The sequence below is a fragment of the Corvus cornix genome, chromosome 2 (assembly GCF_000738735.6).
Source record: "Corvus cornix cornix isolate S_Up_H32 chromosome 2, ASM73873v5, whole genome shotgun sequence".
Classification (NCBI taxonomy): Eukaryota; Metazoa; Chordata; class Aves; order Passeriformes; family Corvidae; genus Corvus; species Corvus cornix.
Genome location: NC_046333.1, coordinates 17,945,863 through 17,970,382, shown reverse-complemented (window position 1 = coordinate 17,970,382; position 24,520 = coordinate 17,945,863). Strand labels below are relative to the sequence as shown.

The following is a 24,520-nucleotide window of genomic DNA, read 5'->3' as shown; positions in this document are numbered from 1 at the left end:
ATAAAAATAGAACTAATTTAGACTTGCAGTGTAACATTGTAAGAAATCTGGGGAGAAAGCAATGATATTTGTGATTAAAAGGAATCACAAGAAAGAGATGATAGCAGCTGTAATTTCTTTACCTATTACTACCTGACTTTGAGGCCCCAAAATGATTATATTTGCCTATTTTCTGTTACTTCTGCAGCCACTGATAGCAATTATGCTGCATTTGAAGTAGAAAATGTTATTCGATTTCAGAATTCAGCTTAGGATTCCTTCCAAAATAGCCCTGGCTGGCAGAAGAGAACACTGGAATGAATTATTATTCTGAGACTAGCACAATTCTCCACATGGCACGGCTTCCTCCATCACCAGCCTAGAGCTGAGAGGAGAGGAGGTCGCCCCTCGGGCCCCTGATGTGCCTCTGTGCTCATGTTCTGCCCACGGGGCTCTGACAGAGGTTTGCCTGCGCCGTGCTCTACCTCCTGGAGAGGTTTTATCCATTTCTCCTGAAAACTGTTGGCTTCAACTTAATTTTTTTTTCCATGAATGCTCTGAAAATAGTTAAACGAGATCGAGAAAAATCACAAAAGGAAAGTATGAACATAGCAACTTTTTTAGTTTACTAATTTTTAGACAGACTGTACACGTTTGTTAATTTTCAGAAATTGTGTCTTTGGGTGAGAAAGTAGCCTTTTCCTTTAGTCTGCAGAAATAACTCATTCCTTTTTCCACTACTACTCAGGGCCCATCAGCATTAAAGACTTAAAAGTTTCCCTCCAAGCAGTGTCACCAGCACTTCGGAGTCGGGATAAACTGTGAAGAAATGGATTATATGCATGTGTCACAGCGAAACCGTTCCCCGAGGACTTCTGGGAATTCATATTAAACACTCGAAGCCGCTGCCCGGGGGCAACTGGGAGAGGGGAGGGAAGGAGGCGCGGGGGGCGGCGGGCCCGGCTCCCTCGGGCCCGGCTCCCTCAGGCCCGGCCTCCCTCAGGCGCGGCCGCCGCCGTCTCCCGGCAACGGCGAAACAGCGGCGCGGGCGGCGCTGCGCGATCGCCCCCGGGCGGCGCGGGGGGCGTGGGGGCGCGGGCGCTGCGCTCCGCCGGCTGCGGAACAAGGGCGGGGAGCAGCGGCGGCGCTGAGGGCAGCTGGCCCGGGGGCAGCGGGCACAAACCGCCGGGGACAGTTCCCGGGTCGCGGCGGTGCCGGAGCGCCGTCGGGCGGGCGGTGCGTTAGCGGTGCGAGCCCTCGGGCCGTGCCCCGGCTGCCGGTGGGTCTGGCTCCTTAGTGCTTGTCAGTGAACTGAGGGCCACGTGTCTGTAGACCTTCAACGTAGTAAGTTAAAGTTTTCCAAGAATTTTTTAAAAAATTCTTTTTTTAATTGGTAGTATCATTCCAGGTACCAGAAAGGATGGAGCAAGACTATTTACACGGGCATGTAGTGACAGGACAAGGGGGAATGGGTTCAAATTCGGAGAGAGTAGGTTTAGACTAGATATTGGGGAAAAAATCTTTACTGTGAGGGTGCTGGAGGCACTGGAACAGGTTGTCCAGGGAAGCTGTGGGTATCTCATCCCTGGAGGTGTTCAAGGCCAGGTTGGATGGGGCTCTGAGCAACCTGGTCTAGTTGAAAGTGTCCCCTGCCCATGCCCGGGGGGTTGGAACTAGATGTTCTTCAAGATCACCTTCCAACCATTATTCTAAGATTCTATAATTTTAGAAGGCATACATTGGTGTTTCCTCTAACAACAACCAAAAAGCCCACTAAAAACTTACTGTCTTCATGATAGGGGCATCTACCCCTTCAAGAAAAGCAGTGACAATTGCAAGATTTATATTAAAATTGTGGTGTTTAATAACAGCTAAAGTGTATCAGTGGGAACATAAATAAAATTTAAACCCAGACAGAGAATATCCTGCACTGAAGGGCTCCTGGCACTATTTTATACTAGAAACTGGGGATTTAGGAACTGGTGTCAGCAAAGGTAGGATAAGGTATGGGTGGACACATTCAATAGAGGATAACTGTACCAGTATTTTTAGATGTGAACTGGGAACCAAGAAACTGCAGTGGACCTGCCATAAGGAAACTTAGATGGTAGAGGAAAAATAATTTTATTTAAAAATCTAGACAGATAATATGGAAAAAGAAAAAAAACCAGTTCACTTCAGGTGAGACGTGGAATTTTTGTGTGACAGTAACGTGAAAGGTATGAAATCTAAAATCCTGTAGATCAGAGATAAGAATATAAAAACCCAATTGCATACAGAAGTTTTCTCTGAAAGAACAGTCACAGGTGATTAGGCTTTTAGGGGGAAAACCTCACGTCATTTATTAATATTTCAAAGGTTTTGGGACTTTTGTAGATGAGAATTTCAAAGCAAAATATGGGTCAGCTGGTAGAGAAGCATCGTCTGTTGTACAGAACTTTTTTAAAATCTCTTTGGTTATCTGAAATGATCATCTATATGAGATAGTCTGGTACTTATGCAAGGTAAAGACATCTGCTTTCTATTGTTCATTGACAGTAGGCAAGATCACTTTCACATTTATTGATGGAAGCAACATTTTCTTTTTAAATTTCCTTTAATTTCTGTGATTTTTATCATGTTGCCATTTTCTGATTATCTAATATTACTCTAACACAGTGGATGCCAACATGGGCTTATATATCCATTGCTGCAGTTATGTTTGCAAACCTGCTACCTGCATATTTACCTTAAACTGCCACAAATGTCTTCTTTTTTTTTTTTTTTTACTGTTAACACAATAAAGTCTGGTAAATGAGCAGTTAAAATTAAACAATAGGGCTACTCTTGCAGATACAACCATAAAAATCATGAACATAATAACACATCTGAGACATTTCCCTTGTCGACTAAGAAATATGAGTACAATTTTGTACAAGACAGGAGAGGCTTCATCTGGGATGCGGTGTTCAGCAGAGGTCATCCATGTTTTCAAAAGGTTGACTTAAAAAACACTTTTGAGGATGATCTTTCTAATGCAAAAATTCAGAAAAGGAAACAGTCAATATATTTCTTTGAAGAGAAAATTATTAATAGAATCAGTTTCCATATCCCTGTGTTCTTACAAGGTCTTGGAAAAGTAAGGGCTAAACTTAGAGTTTATCTCATTTCCTGGGGTTCTACTTATGTTGTGGTGTTCTTCACTCAAAATTCGTGTGTGTGTGTGTTTATGTGTTTTGTGGTTGTTGTCTTTTTTTTTTAAAGTTAAGTCCCCCTTACAGCAGAAACTCTTTCATTGGTTTCATTATGTCCCATCACAGCCATTTTTCAGAACTTATTTATACTGTTTAAAATAACTTCATTTTCTGAAAAACAGTTCATACTCTTCAACTATACTTTTGTTATCCAGATGGTGACACATGGCCATGTCTCTTCTTGCTCTTTTGCTTGTACATGTATAAACGACGTATTTTCAGTGGTAAACTTTTTTACCGAGGCAGGAAAGAACGTAGGGTTTCAGTATGTGCAGTGTGAGAAATCCTTTGATTAAGGTTGCAGTTTTGCATCCTTACAATAGACAGAGACTATTACATATATAAAATATATTTTAACATTATATGTATTAAAATTATATGTATATATAATATTATGAATTAAAATAGAGATGAGGATAAACATTCTTTTTGGGTTCCATTTAGGATTTTTATTTGTTAAAAGCCTGACTAATCCATAAAATTTTACTGTGTGATATAATCATTATAATGTTTTACAATTTTTATTAAAAAGTTTTCAATGAATAAGGTGCTGCTGGGACATGATTTTTCTTTCTAAAGCAATCTGAACACTTCAGTCAACAGCATGTGTCTTCAGGAAGTTTGTGAGGCCCCTTTTTTGAACATCTTTTTATGTAGATAAGTCTTCAAACATTCTGGTTGAATTTAGATACATATTTCTGTAATTACTTAAATTAAAAGAGGCCCTGTGGAAAGATCGGGACTAATTAGGGGATTGGGCAATCACCAGACGTGAAATTTAGCAAGGTCAAGTGTCAGGGATGGGACAACCCTGGATGTATGTGCAGACTAGGAAAGGGACCTGGGGGTCCTGGTCCATGTCAGGTTGAACATGAGCCAGCAGTGCCCTGGCAGCCAGAAGGGCCAGCTGTGTCCTGGGGTGCATCAGGCACAGCATCACCAGCCGGGCAAGGGAGGGATTGTCCCGCTCTGCTCTGCACTGGGGCGGCCTCACCTCGAGTGCTGGGGGCAATTCTGGGTGCCACAATGTAGAAAAGATATTAAACTATTGGAGAGTGTTCAGAGGAGGACCATGAGGATGGTGAAGGGTCTGGAGAGGAAGCCATATGAGGAGCAGCTGAGGTCACTTGTCTTGTTCAGCCTGAAGGAGACCAGGAGGAGACTTCATTGGAGTCTACAGCTTCCTCACAGGAGGAAGTGGAGGGTCAGGCACTGATCTCTTTTCTGTGGTCACCAGTGACAGGACCTAAGGGAATTGTCTCAAGGTGTGTCAAGGGAGATTTAGATTGGATATTAGGAAAAGTTACTTCACCCAGAGGGTGGTTGGGCACTGGAACAGCTCCCGGGGGAAGTGGTCACAGCATCAAGCCTGACAGAGTTCATGAAGCATTTGGACAACACTGTCGGGCACACGGTGTGACTCTTGGGGATGGTTCTGTGCAGGGCCAGGAGTCGATGATCCTGATGGGTCCCTTCCAACTCAGCATATTCTATGAGTCTATGTGGGAAATAAGGAATCATTTTTTGGGGGAAATTAGAATTCTTTAACAAAATGAAAACTGAGTGGGGATATGTTTGTTGTCTTCAGATAGAGGAAGGGCGTGATCAGAGGGTTGGAGCACCTCTCCTATGCAGACAGGTTGAGAGAGTTGGTGGTTTTCAGCCTGGAGAGTAGGCTCAGTGGAGACCTTAGAGCACTTTCTAGTACCTAGAACAGGCCCACAGGAGAGCTGGAGAGGAACTTTTTACAATGGCATGTAGTGATAGGACATAGGGGAATGGCTTTAAAATCTAAGAGGGTAGATTTAGGTTAGATAGTTACTCAGAGCGTGGTGAGACATTTGAATAAGTTGCCAGAGAAGTTGTGGATCCATCACTGGAAGTGTTCAAGGCCAGGTTGGATAGGGCTTTGAGTGACCTGGTCTAGTCAAAGGTGTCCTTGCCCATGGCAGCAGGGTTGGAATGAGATAATCTTTAAAGGTTCTTCCAACCAAGCCGTTCTATGATTCTAAATGTATTCTGATTCTATATATGTAAATATATGTGGAATTTATATAACGTACTATATAGTATATATAGAATACAGTAAATATATATTGTATAGTATAAATAGTTACTATAAATAGTATTTTCATACATGCCAGCAAAGAAAGTAATTGACAAATGATCAGACATGACACATATATAGTAAACTGTAGACTGAAAATTAAAAATTAAAAAAAGTTCTCTGATGCTCTTAGCAATTGGCTTGTGGGACAACTTTTTAATGTGAGAGGTGGGAAAAAAACCTAAGGTTTTTAAGATGGTGTTATAAGTGGGATTAACATGATGCCATGGTTGTGATGGGGAGGGGGACAAGTCCACTCGTTCAGAATGTCCCTTTCCCCCTATGTCCCTGTGAAATGGCCAGGAGAAGGCATTCATTTTAAGACATGTAGGTTTTCACAGCTGGCTAAAATATTAGGAGTGTCTTTAATTTTTTACTAGTACTTCTTCCTAAGTCAGACCATCTTTGCCTTCTGAATGGAAGTGTCCTGCTATTATAGCTCAGATAATGGTTGTGTAACTACTGTCTCTCATTTGGTTTAGATTAAGTCAATTTTTCTTTCTCATGGGATGAGGGATTTCACTGTGCCTCTCAGACATTTGGAATCACACACATAATTTCTAAAAATCTCCTCGATTAAGCTTGTCACAGCTTGGATTCTCCAAGGATAGATCCTAGGTCTGTTGTTATTTAATATGTTCATTATAATTTGGAAATGAGCAATAACATAGAGAAATAAAAATTTTCTGGTGAGATAAAATAATTTGTTACAACTAAAGAAGACTTGTAGAAACTTCTGAGAGCTCTTCTGCAGTTGGGTGAACTGGTAACACCATGACAAATAAAATTCATTGTTGATGAAAGCAATGTAATTTATACTGTCAGGAATACTTGGAACAATATACTCTTCAGTAGTAAATTTAAATTAATTGTGATTGACTGAGAAAATGAACTGTTTACCATATGTGGATAACTTAATGAAAATCTTCACTGAGGAAACTGGGTAAAAATAAATACTCTGAAAGTTACAATGTCACTCAAATAAGTCAGTAGTGTTCTAGAATTGATTATGATATTTCTGGTTAGGTATGTCATATCTGAGAAAGATTTAGCAGTCACAGAGGGACTCTGAGACAGGAAACATACATGTCTGGAAAAGCTATATGGAAAAAATAATTAAGACGGCTTAGAAAGGAGGTAAATCAGAATGTACAGTGAGTTATAAAGGAAGGTAAAAAAGATCAAGTTAAGGCATCTGTTAACTAAAGTTGTAATACAAGAACGAAGGGTTATTGTGTTGAATTGAATAACACATTTAAACTATTTACATATTTTTAAATCTAAGGAATAATTCCTTATACAATACACTTGAGAATTGGACCTGTGCTGTAGCATGTCTGACTAAGAATGAAGAGTAAAAGGATTAGGCATTTATGTGGACAGTAAAAATAGCTACTATTGTTAGGAAGAACATAAAAACTTTAGGAGATCTAAACCTTGGTACTTTAGGGAAATAGAAACCCTGCAACAGATGGAGGAAATCTGACTTTTGGGATTAGTTTCATGCATTTATCAGAAACATTTGTGTGTTGTCATTCTGGAGGCTGGATAATGTTCAGCCATGTGGAAGACTGTTCTTATTCACAGAAGCACAGAATCACAGGGTGGATCAGGTTGGAAGGGGCCACAGTGGCTCTGGTCCAACCTCCCTGCTCAAGGAGGGCCATCCTAGACCACATTGCACAGGATTGCATCCAGATGGTTCTTGAATCTTTCCAGTGAGGGAGACTCCACAAGCTCTCTGGGCAATCTGTTCCAGTGCTTGGTCACCTGCAGAATGGAAAAGCTCTTCCTCATATTCAGGTGGAACTTCCTCATCATTCTTTTGACAAATAGACACGTGGACACAGATAAAACAGTGGGCAAATTCAAAGGCCTTGACTTAATTATCTCTCATATAATGTATTATTTTCATGTGGCCCATAGATTCATATCTGCAGGAACTGAATATTAAATTGGACCTGCTATCTCTTTTTAACTTTCTTATTATATGAAGCCAAGTTTTTTAACAGTGTGCTGATGCTTGCCCTGTCATTACAATACAGGGAAAGGGGATCCTGTTGATCCATATTTAAGGAGTTGGGTAGAAAAAAAGATGAAAGAAGAATTCGGGAGAAGGGAAGGAGTTTCAAGACTATTCCACATTGTCCTCTTAATTAAGATGAAGTTATCTGAGAATGATGAGGAGGATCAAGAAAGGAGTGAGATTGTCTGCTGATGATATGATTATATTTTGATTGCATTGGAAGGCAGCAGTACTAGAATGTCCATACAAAAATCAATTGAAATAATCAATGATAATGACCGATTTATAGGCAATTTTCACTGTTATCACAAGAAAAAAATAGTTTCTGTGAGACAAAAATGAGCAGCCAGACTTCACTTAAACTTACTCAGCTAAATTGACATTATGTTATTCTCACCTGTAAGGCAAAACGAATCTCACTTGTGCATCATTTTCAGTAAGAACCTGAAAATCGTGGCTAGGTTGTAGTAACACAGATTCAGACTGCCTTAAAGCATTTCACTGTTAATTTGAAAAGTGGATCATGTGATAAACAACTGGTTAGAAGCTATTTCTAAATCCTTCTCTTTGCACTGGTTTTCTACAGGGGTAATTGCTCTCAGAAGAGACCTTTGATTCCTTGACTCAGAGGTAAGTTCCACAGCTGGCTGTGCCTTTGACTTATTCCTGTTCTTTGTCTCAGCTCTTGCAGTATGTGCAGGGTCCTAGGTTATTGCATCTGTTATTTAAAGTTTTAGAAAACAGAAGATGCAGATGGAACAGGTAGTGTTTTCTAAATGCATTGTCTGATATAAAACCAGAAAATAACTATGTTCTTTAAGAGTATTCAACAGGACTCTAATAGTGTAAAGGAAGTATTTATAAGACTTCAGTATTTCAAACAGAAAAACAATCAGAAGACTTTCCTCATATTTCAAAGTACGATTTATAGATTCTTTTTTTTGTTAAAGCTCACTTGCTAGCCATCATCTTGTGTTTTTTTTTAAAAAAAACAGTGCAGTGACTAGAAATAAGTGGGTATCTCAGATTTGCAATCTAAGAAACTATTCACACTGAGAAAAGAAACTATTCACATTAAAGCATGACAGTAAAAATAAATAAGTACAGGGATCAGGGCCATCGTTATCTTATGATCTAGTACTTGGAATCTGCTCCTCTAAGCAGGCATCTGCTGCAACTATTTCAAAAAGTAAATAAATTTTCCGTATTTTATTTGACATGGCAGAGATGGCAGTTCCTGATAAAATAGTCAAGAAGTTAGAGAGTTCCACTTTGAACCAAAAAATCCACATTTGTGACCTTCCTCAAAATCATTTTCCACTTACAGGGACAATGTTCTGGTCTTAAAGATTTTACTGGAGATGTTCCTGTTCCTGCAGCCATTTCAAAAAAGACAAGGTGGCTGTGTTTTGTTGTATGCCCGGTTCTGCTAATGTTCACTCTGCTATGATAGTGTCTGCCAGACCTATCCTGGCATGTGGATTCATGTGGAGAAATGGGGTAATAAACTTAGCTCACAAACTTAGATGTCAATGTAAATGTAAATACATGAGCTAACAACTCTAGACTCTGGTTTTGGTCCAAGGAAAAAGTAGTTATTTTTAAGGTGGTATTCCATTTTAGATACCTCCTTTAGGATGAATCTGCCTTAAGGGCTATTGAATATGTTGACTGTATCTCCATCCATTATCAAGCAGAGTGATTAACTTCAGTGCTGATGCTTAGTTTAGTTAAATGGACACTACTCATAGATTCCAGATATGGGTTTAACTTAGGATACTCACACTGGAGTGGTTTTGGTCCTGTGGGAAAGCTGGAGGTCCTAATGAAGTTCAGAGTGAAACAGAAAAGTGCCTACTGAGCTAAGGCACTAAGAATAGCCAGAGCTGAGGGAGAGCTTTGGGGATTGTGGTTTTGGAATGAGGATTTAGTTAGACATAATGACTGTCCTGCTGCTTGAGAGACAACACCTGATTGCACCACTGCACTAAAACTGGGTCAGAGTAAAGTAAAGCAAACTAGTTTGTCTACCACTGAGGCAATAAATTCCAGGTGAAGGACAGGAAGTAGCATAGAATGATAACTTCATAGATTGCTTGGCTATGTATTGGCTACATCTGTTAGGTCAAAGTACTTTATTACCACTAGCTCTACATGATTTCAAACAATCAAGCCTTTAATCTCAAAAAACATATGTAGAAAAGGCATGCTCCTATGATTCTAGGAATGTAGAGGACATGAAGTAGAGGATATTACTTAAATGAGAATATTATTTTCTCTTCAAGATTTAGAAACATAGAATCGTTTAGTTTGGAAAAGACCTTTAAGATCAACAAGTCCAGCTGTTAACCTAACACTGCCAAGCCCACCACTAAGCCAGGTCCCTAAGCACCATGTCTTAAATACCTCCAGGACTGGTGGCTCAAGCACTTTCCTGGGCAGACTGTTTCAATGCTTGACAACCATTTTGGTGAAGAAATATTTCCTAATATCCAATCTAAACCACCTCTGGCACAATTTGAGGCCATTTCCTCTTGCTGTATTGCTTGTTATGTGGAAGAAAAGACCAACCCCCACCTCAGTACATCCTCCTTTCAGGCAGTTGCAGAGAGCAGTAAGGTCCCCCTTAGTCTCTTCCAGGCTGAACCCTCTCAGCTGCTCCTCATCAAACTCGTGCTCCAGAGGCTTCACCAGCTTTGTTGCCCTGCTCTGGACTCACTCTAGCACCTCAATTTCTTCACCTCCCCCTTTCATATAGTGAGGGGCCCAAAACTGGACCCAGGATTTGAGGTGTGGCCTCACCAGTGCCAAGTACAGGGGAACGATCACTGCCCTGGTCCTGCTGGCCACACTGTTGCTGATCCAGGCCAGGATGCCATTGGCCTCTCGGCTACCTGGGCACTCGCTGGCTCATGTTCAGCTGCTGTTGACCAGCACCCCCAGGTCCTTTTCCAGCTTGCATCTTTCCATCCACTCTGTCCCCAGCCTGTAGCACTGCAGGGGTTGTTGTGACCCAAGGGCAGGCACAGGCACTTGGCCTTGTTGAACCTCAGAGCTCTGGCCTCTCTCCATCAATCCAGCCTGTCCAGATCCCCGTGCAGAGCCTTCCTGCCCTCCAGCAGATGAACACTCCCACCCAGCTCAGTGTGTCTGCAAACTGACTGAGGGTGCCCTTGATCCCCCCATCTGGATCACTGATGAAGATATTAAACAGAACTGGTCCCAGCACCAAGCCCTGGGGAACAGCACTGGTGGCCAGGCACCAGCTGGATGTAACTCCATTCACCAACACCCTCTGGGCCTGGCTTCCTGACAGTTTTGTACCCAGCAAAGTGTTAACCCATCCAAGCCATGAGCAGCCAGTTTCTCTAGGAATTAATTTAATTACACATAATTACTAGTGAATAGTTTTCATTTCTAAAATACGTTTTTCAGGTGACATTAAGCCAGCATTTGATAGATATAAAAATTTAAGCCCTACTACAATTGTTTTCCAAATTCTAAATATTTAGATTGGTAAACTGAGAATCAAAGATAGGTATACTGTAAACCTACTGTGAAAAAGACAACATGCAGTTATCTTGGAGAGAAAGGGATTTGAATAAAGAAGCTCTTTTATGGGTCAGTAGCCTTTCAATACCTGTACACATTGATTGTCAGTGATAATTACAGATCAATGCAGAAAACACATTTTTAATTATCAGTGAGCCAAAGAATTCCATGTCCGTCATTCCCTCAAGTCAGAGAATGACCACTGAATACAGAGAGCTTTATGGAAACAAAGCTTACACCAACATTTGATGGCAGAATACCTTGAAATCTAGACTAGTAATTGTAGCAAAGAAACAGACTGAGGGGCATAATCCACAGTAAAGTAATTGACCTGTTCTCTCTACTTGTTGCTACAGATTACACTGCTTTTTTAATGAAATTTTGTAAGGAACGACTATTTCTGAACACTTAGAAATACCTAAAAGTTTCTTTAAAATATGCTCAGAAGTTGGATGCTTTTATACAGAATGAAGAAATATTTGCCATTAAAAGGCTTAGTTATTCTTGGTCTTGAAATAGATACATAATTTGAATCTGAGAACATTAATTATATAACATTATATAAATAATTTTACATCAATTAACTTTTAAAATTATTTGGTTTAAACTTAATTAAACTCACTCAGAATTAAAATTGCCTTTTATGACTGCAGCTTAATTTATATCTGAAATGAATTGAGCTGATCTGAGTGATTCTAAATAAGTGTCCATATCTCCATACCAAGATTTAGCGCAGTTTAAATGACCCAGATTTCCTCAATATCTGTCTAAATCTGATTCTTGTATGTATGCATGATTCTTACTTTCTACAGTGACTGCATAAATCAGAAGGTAGTGTATCCATCACAATTGTTGAATATACTGTTGGTATTTTGTCCTTATGCTTTTCCTTATATAAGTGAATTTGTCTCTGGCCAAAGCTGTGCTTTCTGAAACACTGAATTCGCATGTGTGTGGTTCAAATGTGTGTATGTACAGATGCACAAGGGTAAAGCAGATTGGAGCTGAAAAATCTTTGGTTGTATGGATCTTCCTCTCCAAACTGTAATTAGTGACCTGCCTGTGAAGTTTTAAATTTCAGATCTGTTTTTAGGATATGCTTATCAACTGCTTTCATTACCGATGTGTTACAATTCATTTGTAGAGGCTGGTAGAGGAACAGTAGCTGGAAAATTCAAGAAGAGCTCCAAATTTTTTTTGAACACGGTAAGCAGTAACCTTGACTTTTGTAACCAGCCAGGCTACAAGTCATGTTGCACTAGAAAACAATCTCTTATACGAGGGGGAGGCTCTCAGTAAACCCTGGCTGAGGGTGAATGTGTGGTCTCCCTTTGAGAACTAACCGAGGAATTAACAGGGGATACTAACAGTGCACGTTTCACTTTTACACGGTGTTAAACTTCAGTTTGGCATAACTTGGGTTATGTTCTATGTATAGCTAGTGCTAGTGGCTCACGTTGCCCTTTACTTTTGCTGGTACCTTAACTGGAAGGCTCTGCTGAAGTTTTGCAAGCCGCACGAAATTAGGTCCACATGAGGTATTACATCCATATGCTTCAGAAGCTGCTATCTTGGTCTTCTTGGTTATATGCACATGTGCTAATACAAAAAAAAAAAAAAAAAAGAAAGACAAGCTGAACTTTGTGTAAATAAATGTAACTTTTTAAAGTCAGTGAAATTTATACTGTGCAGAACCTGTGGACCTGATTTTTGTCTCCTGTGAAATAGGAAAAAATAATTAGAGTTGTATTTGAACCATGTTTTCAAGGTAGAACTTATTTGTACATTCTGCAGTTGTATGGAATGTTTGCTGACATAGAACGTATAGACAGACATGGGGAAATACCCTAAAAGGACTTTCAAGTTCATATATGATTTATAGATGCATATAAAGCTAATTTACAGAAAGGGATGTTCTATATATTTGTACCACATTAGAGCCTGAGCCTGTGATGTCTCAGACCTTTTTAGCTATGTATGTTGTTGGCAGATGTATTTTACTATATGTGTACTAATGTTAGAAAGAGGGACTGCTTTCTATATAGAAATTAGTATGTCAAAGAAATCTTCAGACTGATTAGGTGGGTCAAATGAATAAGAAAGTCTGTCGTACAAGCTTTCCTAAATCACTGGTAAGCTGGTTCCTAAAACACAGAAGGGAGTTTGTTTGTCTGCTTTTATTTTTTTTGTTTGTTTGTTTTTAGAATGGGTAAAAAAGTAAAGAAGGAAGCAGAGTCTCCACCCAAGGATGTGGTAAGTTTATAAACTGCTATGTGCTATAAAATAAACATTACACAATTACAGGCCCAGCTCTACCATCCTTCACATAGTTCCTTATTTTCCTAGTGTACCCTAATTATTCTAAAAATGGCTTTTAAAGATGACTCTGTTTCTGCTTTTCTTGGACAGCATACAAACCAGAGTGACTGGGCATGTGTAGTTCTTTGTAGAGATTGTTGTCTTTGGCAGGCATTGAATACAGTTATGTATGAAACAATCCAGGCTTCTTTTTATTTGAAAAACAGTGTTAGCTTTCTCTTTGTAAAAATCAAAGGAGAAAGGAGAAGAGCAACCTGAAATCTGCCTGTCCTTTCAACTGTGAAGACATTCTCTTTCTTTAAGGATGAAAGAGTTAAAAGCCTAAATGGATCTGCATAGTTTTTTACTGGATACTAAATTTGACAAATATTTTGAATAATACTACATGCTCTGGCTCTTTTGCAAATATATACAGTCTTTAGAGGCAGTTTAGGTTTTTCTGTTGTCATTGGAAGTACAGTGAAAAGTACAAGAGCTGAAGCCAAATATATAATAATGGTGATAGTGTGACTTTTTTTTCAAAAGGTAGAGGTTAAGGGTCTGACAGTAGCACACTTTTCAAGAGTTTCTATAAATTAACAAGGTACAAAGAGATCCCCCAAAAAGGTAATTGTTCAAAATATAACTATTTTTTGAAGTTTAATTGTTTTATTCAGAAAGAAGTAGGGGAAATACAGAAACATTGAAAAGAGTACAGTATAAATTCTGTGTCAGATAAGAACCAAATCAATGAAAATGGGGACCTCAACAAGTCCCACAGAGGGAGTTCCACTCCCTCAATGAGTCCCACTAAATGCAAAGTTCAGTACACTGTTTTAAAAAAACCAATGGATTTATGTCCAAAGAGTTGTAGTACTGCAAGAGCTTTTTCAAAGATCACAGAAAAGTTAGTCAGCAAAAACTACATTACAATTTCAATATTAAATAAGCATAGTTTTTACTAAGACAGTAATATCCAATAGCCATGATGTCCTTGAGACATAGCAGTTGACATCAGGTTTACCCAGCTGTTCTGTGGAAGGGTGAATATTACCAATGTAATTCATAACCTTCAATCAGTAATAAATCCTTATGAAAGAAAATTGCATAAAACCTCAACATAACTTAGATCTGTATAAAATAATCTCGAAACCCAGGAGTCACAAAGAAGGTGTATGTGGATAAGTCTAATTAAAACGGGTCTGAAGAATTAGAACTAAGTATCTTTGCAGTCTAAGAAAAGGTTTGAAAGGCACGACGACACATTTAAGTCATACATGTGAACTGAAGTAATAAAAGTTGACTTTTTCAGTAAATAGGTAGAAAATCAGATGCAGCACCACAATTTTTATATCCAAAAGATACCATTAGATTTTCTAGAGAAAAGTGTGGTACCGCCTACTAGGTTCTACAGTAACCTGTGAATACTCAGAAAAAGTCAGTAAAACTATCAAAAAGGAATGAATTGGAAAGAGTGAATTCCAGATGGCATCTACAGCTTTTGGCTTAGTTTTTACCCTTATTGTACTTCAGGCTAGCATATCTATTCTGACAGTCCTAGCAGGAGAAAGAAATCCTGAATGTTGCATATTAAACATGAAAATTGATCATTGTAACTATTAATGAAGAAAATCTTACCATGATGAGAATTTTGTTAATAATTATTGTGTAAAATCAAATCCGAAAACTTTAAATTTCGCCTGGGTATTTCAGATGGCAGGAAATGAGATGCAGACAAAATAAAAGATGTATTAGCTATTATCTTGTGATTGATAATCTGTTTATGAAAATGTCAAGTCCAAGAAAAGAAGCCTTGAGATAATGTAGACGAGCTTATAAAAGAGGGCCTTTGTGCATGTGGAATACTCTGAGAATATATGGTTCTGCCGATGACCACTAATTTTTTATAGATTTCTAGGAACAGGTGGGAAACACATCTCTTAGCTTAGCCACTGCTTGTATGTTTCAGAAAGTATTCCTGAGGTCTCTGTTTTCACTGCCTTTCATAATTTGTCTTTTACCAGTCTCTGTTCTGAGAATTGATCTCCAACAGGAAAAACATTGCTTTGAGCCTCTATATGAATGACCTAAAACAGTAATTCCAGCAGATTAAATATGCCAGCTTTGACATAGATTGATAGGAACTTTTCACATGATAACTACATTAGGTTTGGTCTAGACAATACAATTATTTGATCATCAGCTAGGTCATGGACATTGAAAGGGGAGCCTAAGATTATCCCTAGAGAAAATACTGAAGTGTTATCACTTAAAGCTATAGATACCTGAGTATTTTTGAAAATGGCTGCATTCACAGGACTGATGTTAAAAGGTGGAATGTGTGAATTGGCACAGTCAGCTGCTGAAGTTGTCTCCACATAAACACCTTATTTTGATTAATGCCTAAATATTAATTTGACTTTAGTGAGGCTTTAAATACTGTCTCTTGTAATATCCTCATAGGTAAACTGGGGAAGTACAGACAAAATAGTGTAAATGAACTGAAAAGTAGCTGAACCGACAGGCTCAGAGGGTTGTGATCAGCAGTATGAGATCCTGTCAGAGGTCAGGCACTAGTGTTGTGCTTCAGGGGTTGATCCTGGGGCAGATACTCTTTAACCTCTTCATCAGTGACCTGAATGATGGGACAGAGTGCATGCCCAGCAAGTTTGGAGAAGACATGAAATTGAGAGGAGTGATTGACAGACCAGATGGTTGTGCAGCCATTCAGGGGGACCTCAACAAACTAGAGAAATAGGAAATTGGGAATTTAATTAAGTTCAATAAAGGGAAATGGCAAAGTCCTGCATCTGGGGGAAGAATATCCGGTACAGACTGGGTGATGACCAGCTGGAAAGCAGCTTTACAGGAAAGAAGCTGGTGATTCTGGTGGACATGCACCAGCAATATGAACTTGGGACAAAGAAAGCTAACAAAACCCTGGGCATTAGGCAGTGTTGCCTGCAACTTGAGAGAGAGAACTCTTGTCTTTCGCTCTGTGTTCGTTAGTGAGACCACACCTGGAGGGCTGTGTCCTAGTGTTCTGAGTTGTCTGGTACAAGAGGGACAAGGCCTTACTGGAACAAAGTCTTGGAGCATTTGTCGTGGGAGGAGGGACTGACAGTTGGGACTTCTCAGTCTTGAGAAAAGGCATGGAGGGGTCTTGTCAGGGTAAAAATGGCTGATAGGAAGAAGTAAAGAAATCAGGCCAGGCTCTTCTCAGTGGTGCCCAGTGAAAAGATGACAGGCAGTAGGCACGAATGGAAATGCAGGAGGTTTCCATTTAATCATGACAAAAAAATCCTCTTTTACCATAACAATGGCAAGAGAGCTTGTGGGGTTTCCATTGTTGGAGATACTCAAAATCAGACTGTGCCCTAGGCCTGAGCTCTAGCTCCCCCTGCTCTGAACAGGGCAGTTGGACCAGATCGTCTTTGGAGGTGCCTTCTAATATCAACTGTTTGTGATTCAGTGGAATATCTTCGGTTTTATTGTTAGTACAGGAGATCAGACAATCACAGAACTGAAATAATTAGCATGTCCAGGTATCTACTAACTCTGTTTTTCTAGGTAAAGGAAAAGGGGTTAAGAATATCAAAGATATCAGTAGTGCTTCTAAAGATTCTATGAGAGGTGCAAGATTAAAACTGACCTTAAATCAAATTTAAGGGATGAAAAAAAAACAACCCAGCATGATGAAACAGTAGAATAATAGCAGATAAATACAACCTTCAAAAGGTGGGATTTTCATCCAAATGAGAAAACAAAAAAATGCTTTCACTCCCGAAAGAGAAGTAAAAGCACTATGTCATCAATGTTACCTTGCATCAAAATATTTTGGAAGAGAACTAGCAAAGATACAAAAACTAGCAGTAAAGCTTTTTCAAATTGACTAGATGCAAGAAGCTTCTTAGAGGGACACTGTTAGGTGATTGCAGTCATGAAAGAAAAAGAAAATGACTTATTTTTGTATCAAAACCCAAAGCAATGTGGTAATCACTAAAATAAATGTGATAAAATTGCCGAAATAGGAATAAATATTGTTTCCCCAGATCTTGTGCTAAATGAAAAAATTGCTAAGATCTGAGAATGTGACACTAGAAGAATGGAAGGTAGAAAATTTCATTTTCAAAAGGAAATACAGCAATAATTACAGGAGGTTTATCTTCTGTGCTGTGCAAACTGGTAAAAATAGTTTTGGAAAAAAACAAAAACAAAACCAAACCCATGGATAAATATGACAGCAATGGGGAAAAATCATAGTGCTTGTGTAGAGGAAAGTGTGAGCTACGAAATCTATTTGAGGAAATCTATTTGGAGGAGTCAGTGAGCAAGTGGATAATGGTGTTCTGATTGATACAGTTACTTAGCTTTTTCAAAAGTTTTCAGACCAGACTTTTCACTCACATAAACATGAACAGGTAAAAAGAATTTCCTCTCCTAGCAATAATGTCTGGTTATAAAATAGGAAGCAAAGGTGAGAAAACAAGTTATTGTTCAGATTTCATAATGGAGAGAAATTGTCAGTCATGGGGTTTTATTCTGCAACTGTGTCATCCAGTGTATCAGAATTAATGTGGATATTTTCATGAAAATGGCATCCAGTTCCTAAGTAGGAAAAAGTGAGTAAGTGCAAAATTTCAAATTCGAGGAATAAAAGAGAAAACATTATGTTACTAGCAAATGCATTACACATGCACATGAATGCCATTAACAGTTCTGGTGTTTCCATCTCAAAGAGATACAGCTGAACTATAGAAAGACAACAGAATGAACTAAGAATGAGCTAAGAAAGAAACAAGAACAGACAGAGTGGCTTCTGTTTTAGGAAAGATCAAAGGGAATAGTTTTCTTCATTCCCAGAAGGAATCACTGTGAAGAGGAGTATCATAGAAACTTACAAAATTATGAATATACAGGGAAGGCAAATGGGTGCAATTTATTTCACTTTTTCTTATAGTGAATGAACTGTGGAGGATCAATAAAATTGTCAGGTGGTATTTTTAAAACATAGAAGAGGCACAGTTATTTTATGACCCTTTAACTCTGATCTCATGTCTCAGAATATTAAGGGTGTTAAAATACAGATGGCTTCAAAAATTACATACCAAATTTTTCTTGGACTTTTCGAACACAGAGATAAGAATCACTAGACTCTCCAGTTCTCTAGGTTGCAGAATGCTGGTACCTGAGAGGGAGCATAAGTAAAATTTAATAGTCTGCTTGCCCACACCTGTTACCTGGCCTTTGTCAGAGACAGGATGCTGGGCTAGGTGGGTCTTTGGTCTGACTGGAAACATATTTTGTATTACATTCAATTTCAACTAAATTAAGTTGATGGAAGCAAAAAAAAACCAAACAAAACCCCCCACAAAACAACAACAACAAAAAAACAACAAAAAAACCAAAGAAACCCAATAAACAAAAAACCAAAACTAAACCAAAACTAAACCCCACATACTCTTCAGTTTCTAATGGCTTTGAAGTCAAATGTACACAAAAGTCAAGATCAAAGACACATAGAAGCATTTGAGTTTATAGCTTGCTTTTTCATTTAACTTGCTTTTTTCTTAATACAAACTGAATGTTGGAAATGTTGTTGCTTATAAATTAGTTAAATTCTGTGTTTAATTGGGTTGTTTGTAACTTCAGGTATGTTATTCTAGCACATTATGTCCTGTATATGCCATTACAGGAAGAGTCTGCAATGATGTATGAAGATTTAGATGCAAGGCTTGGGTAAAAAAAAAAAAAAAAGGTGGAACAGTACATATACTGGCATTATGATAAGGAGAAGTCATAACCAGTTCTATGATAGTTTTGAGGAACAACATTACTTCCCTGCGAATCTCAGAATCACAGAATGGTTAAGGTTGGAAGGGACCACAGTGGTCATGTGGTCCAGCCTTCCTGCTCAAGCAGGACCATCCTAGTGCACATTGCACAGGAGTGCATCCAGATTTTTCTTGGATATTTCCAACGAAAGAGACTCCCCAACCTCTCTGGGCAACCTGTCCCCATGCACAGTCACCACACAGTAAAGAAATTCTTCCTCAATCACTCAGCTGCTAGGGCGTCTTGACTTCTTAAACATACATTGATTTCAGTGGCTATTTTTACTGTGTTTTCAGCACAAAAGTGCTTTTAATAGGAAAGTGCCTATTGAATATTTCGGAGAGTAATAGCAAATCTAACGTCTAATCAAATGGGTAGAGATTAGACTAATTTCACTGTGTTCATGTGCCAACCTTGTCATTAAATCCTAGGAATTTTCATTGAGTTGTGATTTATACAATTAATTGTAAACATGGGAAACAGTGAAAATGGGGCAGTGCAATCGTGACTTTGGTATTAGATTAATGTATAAATATCTGAGATTTAAAACTCTTATTTAATCTTTCACTCCCTATTGAACTTCATCTGAGATCAGTATTGATGTTTATTTTTCTCTGAAGAGCTAACAGCCTTTTCTAAAACTTGGAGTTTTATCCCATCACCAAGTATTTGACCAGACTCAGGAGATATGGTTGTGTTTAAATAATAGCACTTACCTGGAGGATTGTGTTCTGTCCCATGCAAAGACCCAAATGATCAGAAGTAGAGAAGTATGAAGGAGAATAAAGAGACTTTCAGTCGCCTCTGAATTCTCCCATGGGTAGGATGAGCTGTGATAAGCTGAATTTTTTGCCTCCTTACTATCCAAAAAGAAAATTCCAATAAATAATTCCATCATTTTAGGCCCATCGTTAAGATTAATTTGTAACTTGCACCACTATAGTATTATTTGATTTAATTCCCATTGCGGAGTCATTATTAGGCAAAATGACTTATGGTACAGTAAGCTGATTATATTTTTTTTAGAAAGGAGCTTTGTTCCATGCCTTGGCCCATGCCTCCAGCTTGTCACAGCAAGCATGAAATTGGACAGTGTCTTCGGATTTTCGGACCTGATTGAAGCTAGGTAGACCAGTTAAGCACATTCGGCAGACCACCTCTTAATGCAACTTGTATGAGCTTGCTGCCTGCTAAATTGTGTGATCTGTCTCATGGAAGGTGTTGAAATTACTTAGATTTAAAAACCTATCGAAAATATGAATTTAGAGGTCTTGGTACTAGTATCATATTTTGCCTTATTTTTGAGCAAGTCAGAGAAGGGAGAAGAAAACACCCTTTTCTGTGTTCATTTATTTCTAGCACACTCATAATGTTTTTTAAGGTTTGCTCCCCATAATTTCCTTGCTTGACAACTGATTTGTATGTATCTTCATACCTTGATTGTTCAGCAAAATGTGCCTTTGATGTAGGTATTCGAAGTTTTTTTAATGACGTAAAAGAAATCATTGACATTTGTAAATATATATGTATATTTATTGTGATAATATTTTAATTAATTTATATTGATGTCTTATAATCTGGTATATTTTAAAGATTAATACATTGTTTTTGAGAAACTGCATGACTCGAGTATCTAGTCATTTCTGTATGTAACACAGATACTGTAGAGGCCTGAAGTGTGAGGATAGAAGACAACTAGTTTTTTCATACTAATTAATTGCTTTAAATCCAAGGAAGCTTAAAACTTTTTAATGAGTAGAATTTTCAGAATTCCTTGAGTCTTCTTGAGAAACAAAAGGCTTTTTTAAAAGATCCCTTGCTCAAGTGATATTAGTCCTAAGGAGTCTATTGAGAGGGTGAAAACTGTCTGATTTGTTGGAAGATTTCTTTCTGCATGGAAGAGCTCAGAAATGGAAATGAAACCTTTGTATCATTTCTAGTTGGGTGAGCAGGAATTACATCTTGGAAATACTTCATCTAGTAGAGGATCATGGTGAGCTGATGAACTGAGTTGACAAAGGCACAGAAAGTGTTCCTTTATTTTTTTAAGCAACCACAAAGTGATATTGCCGCAGAGTAACCAAATTCTCTTCTGTGTACACCACCTGAGTTCACAGGCTCTGTGTACAGCTGCTCCAAAGAAACTTCTCATGTCTCTTTCTGAAGCCTCAGAATGCTCTTACATGTGTAACAATTACATAGTGTGTTACCTTCAAAACTTTCTAGATTTGCAGGGAAGCGTCAGGGTTTTCCTAAAATCTTTGTATGCGATGAAATCATTGTAATATTTATTTGGAAGTCAAGTTTTCTTTCTTATTTTTCAACAATGTCTCTAATTGTTCTTAAAAAAATTGGATTTTCCCAAGCAAACAGCACCTCATTAATATTTCTAATTCAGTGTAGATATATCAACCAAGATTTTATTTTATTTTTAGTGAAATGTGGGAGTCTATTGCAGCACACAGGAAGACTCAATATAAATCAAACTTTTCTTTCCCCCTTTTTTGTAGTTTGATCCTTTATTGATTGAAAGCAAAACACCAGCAACAGCTGTGCTAATGCTTAGTTCTCCTGAAAATGAAGTTTTGGCCAAAGCATGTGATGCTCTATATAAATTTGCATCAAAAGGTTAGTCTGTTTGCAATGAGCTTTCTTTTGCACTGCTTAGATTTTGATAGTAGTTCACAATTCTTTAGTTTCTTAGCATTGAAATCTTTCTTTCTTCTCAAAGGTGTCTGTTGAAGTTTTGGGGGTTTTCTGAAATATCTATCCAACCTGTACTTGCAGTAATAAAGAAGTCTTGTCGTTTGCATGAAGGAAACTTTTGTCATTTTGTTGAAGAATTTTATATTCACTGTTTAACAGAGCTTGTTTTAAATATAATATAGATATGCTGTTTATGAGCAACAGATCTGCAGTTGTGAAAGAATTCTCTTTTGTATGTTACAGTTGGAAACTTCTGTACCAGTGTAGTTATTTGGAGCTTCAGTTTTCAATGAAAAGGACTTCTTAGTTTTTTTCTGTTATTTTTACACAAAGTTGTTGCATCAGTATTTCTGTGCAGATGATTCATTGGAAATTGCTCAACCTCCTTTATCAAACTTATTTGTATATGAGTTGGGAGTCTAACAAGTCTCCAAGATTCCACATCTTCCAAAGGTCCCTATATAGTCTATAGCTAAATGTCATTTTCAAGGTACTCAGGAGACAAACAACTGTGTAACAGAGGCTCAAATTTTTATGGCACGTAATTTCCTAAGTTGTCTCCTACTTATTCCATGTTATTTGATATTAGTCACTCAAATTGGTATACACTGGTAGTGTTCTTGCTCTGATGAGTTAAATTTTAATTTCAATTTAATTTGTGTTTTATTTTAAAATTATATATTTATATGCTGATAATTATACTGATGTAAATTACCAATACTGCTGAAATTGTGAGAGAAGAGCTGAAGTCTTTGATGGTTGGCTAGGGGTCGCTGGGTCCTGAAAGATGTTCAGGTTCTGCTTAATATGGCAAGCTTGGCTGACGGCATGAGATCAAATTCTGAATATGTGAAGAGAGAATGTGGACTGTTGGGAGACAGCTATGAACCATAAATTCTTGCTGGCTCCTTCCCTCCTGTCCACAGTAAAATACGTCACACTGCAAGAGGATAGATGTTTATGTCTTTTATGTTTATACTGAAAGAATAATCCTTTAAATTGTTAATATATTCCTGCGATCTTCCAGAAGAATAGACTAACTTTGTGGGGTAGCACAAGAGCAGGAGTTGATTTCAGTTAATCTATTTTTTTGGACTGTTGCTAGTAAATTAAGTCCCATCCCTCAATAAGAAATACTTCCTCCATTTTAAGAATGTCTTGTCCTGAGATTGAGCATAGATCTCCAGTTTCCTCTCACATTGCTCACTTGTAGCCTGGAAGGGCAGGCATGGTTCACTAGAAAATGAATTATAAAGCTGTTGTGGGAACTGAAAATAAGAGTAGGACTGGGATTTTGTTTCTTGGGGTTTGTGTGTGTTTTGCGTGAGCAGGAACAGAAGGCTGTAATCACACTAAACTTCTCTGTTCTTTGCGTGTCCAGCACCAATTCAGCTACAAAGCACTTCATTCTCAGATAGTAGAAATCTCATGTAGGAATTAATGATACAAATCCTGGTAGTTGCTTCCCTTGAGGGATAGTAAAGATCCATAGAATTAATGAACTGTTATTTTGAGGAAGATAAAATTGGAAGGCAAGAAAAGAGGAAATAAAATGCGTTCACCTGGTGGTGTTCACCTATACTTTGCTAAGTAGAAAGCTTTCCTTTCTACTTCCACTGCAGTCTCCAACAAATGAGTGGAGTGTTCAATAGACAGTAGCATCCTTTGCTTTAAAAATATAATTAATCTTAGATACTACTAATCGTGAAACTATTTGACACATATGTATTTGGGGTGTAAATTAGATGATCTCCAAAGGACCTGTCAGGCCTCTGTTCTTTAAAGTTTACTGTCCAGTAAAAGATTGGTAGCAGTTTTACCTTGTTACATTAGAACTGTGAGGTTGCTGGAATTTTTCTTGCGCTTTTAATCCAATTCCTTTTCAGGTGATGAAAACAAACTGACACTTCTTGGTCTTGGAGCACTGGAACATCTGTATAAACTCCTCTCACACGAAGATCCAATTGTACGCAGAAATGCTGTCATGGTATTTGGCATCATGGCTTCTAATCGTAAGAGTCTGAATTTTTTACTATTTTTCATTGTGTGATCATCAAAACAAGAGGTTGATCATGTGAAAAAATCCTAGATTAATGGCCCAGAATAAAGAGTAAGTGATGTAAGGTTGAGTTTCAGTGGCTGTTGTTTTTATAGTACTTTATAGACCTGTATCTGATCAATGCAATAAGCAGGTCTTAATTTGGCGAATGTTTTACCCAGTTGTCTTCCATGAGGATATCCCAACCACTCTCAAGTCTTTTCGTCAACTGCTGCCTGCTTGTCATTCTGCAGTGGACCTTGCCCTCTCGGGTTACTTTTAATTTGGCATTAGCATATAGTCAATGCTGCTGCACAAACATGGATTTGAATGAACAAAGATCTCCCATTTATATTCACAGCTTAATTGGTTTTTTATTTAAAAGTAAATTAAGCTCATACCTTTCTTTTTTGCATTTCAACATGTTGAATATATTGATAATAACAACACAACCCTGTAGGATCGCATGAAGTCTGTCCCAAAGAATATTATTTGATTTTTCTCTCCAGGAGTTGAGGTTTTGCTAGTTTGCCATTGACAACAATAAAAATGCAATCTGAAAGTCTTTACTGTGATTTTAGTAGGACCTGTGTAATTCATGTTTTCCATTTGCTGTGTGGGTTGGTGTTAGCATAAAATTGCAAAGTGGTGACTTGAAAACTAAGTAACAGAAGGATTAGTTTTATTTTGATAATTTTAACCACAAATAATTTTGACAATTGCGGTGTGACTTCTTTGGCAACTAA

General features: G+C 38.1%; 1 protein-coding gene across 7 annotated transcripts in view; it reads left to right on the top strand.

Moving 5' to 3' along the window:
• The first annotated feature begins 1,106 nt into the window (after positions 1-1,106).
• ARMC3 (armadillo repeat containing 3) overlaps positions 1,107-24,520 on the top strand; it is a 65,025-nt gene continuing 41,611 nt past the window's right edge. For 4 of the 7 annotated variants that reach the window (XM_019285334.3, XM_019285339.2, XM_010399268.4 and 1 more), the window contains exons 1-5: positions 1,107-1,323; positions 7,932-7,975; positions 13,102-13,150; positions 21,541-21,658; positions 23,623-23,748. In XM_019285334.3, coding sequence (XP_019140879.1) covers positions 13,103-13,150; positions 21,541-21,658; positions 23,623-23,748 — 292 coding nt within the window. In that variant the 5' untranslated portion in view covers positions 1,107-1,323; positions 7,932-7,975; position 13,102. Of the gene's footprint in view, positions 1,324-7,931; positions 7,976-12,041; positions 12,104-13,101; positions 13,151-21,540; positions 21,659-23,622; positions 23,749-24,520 lie in introns of those variants that run through there. The other 3 variants (XM_019285332.3, XM_019285333.3, XM_019285337.2) reach the window with 3 other exon arrangements.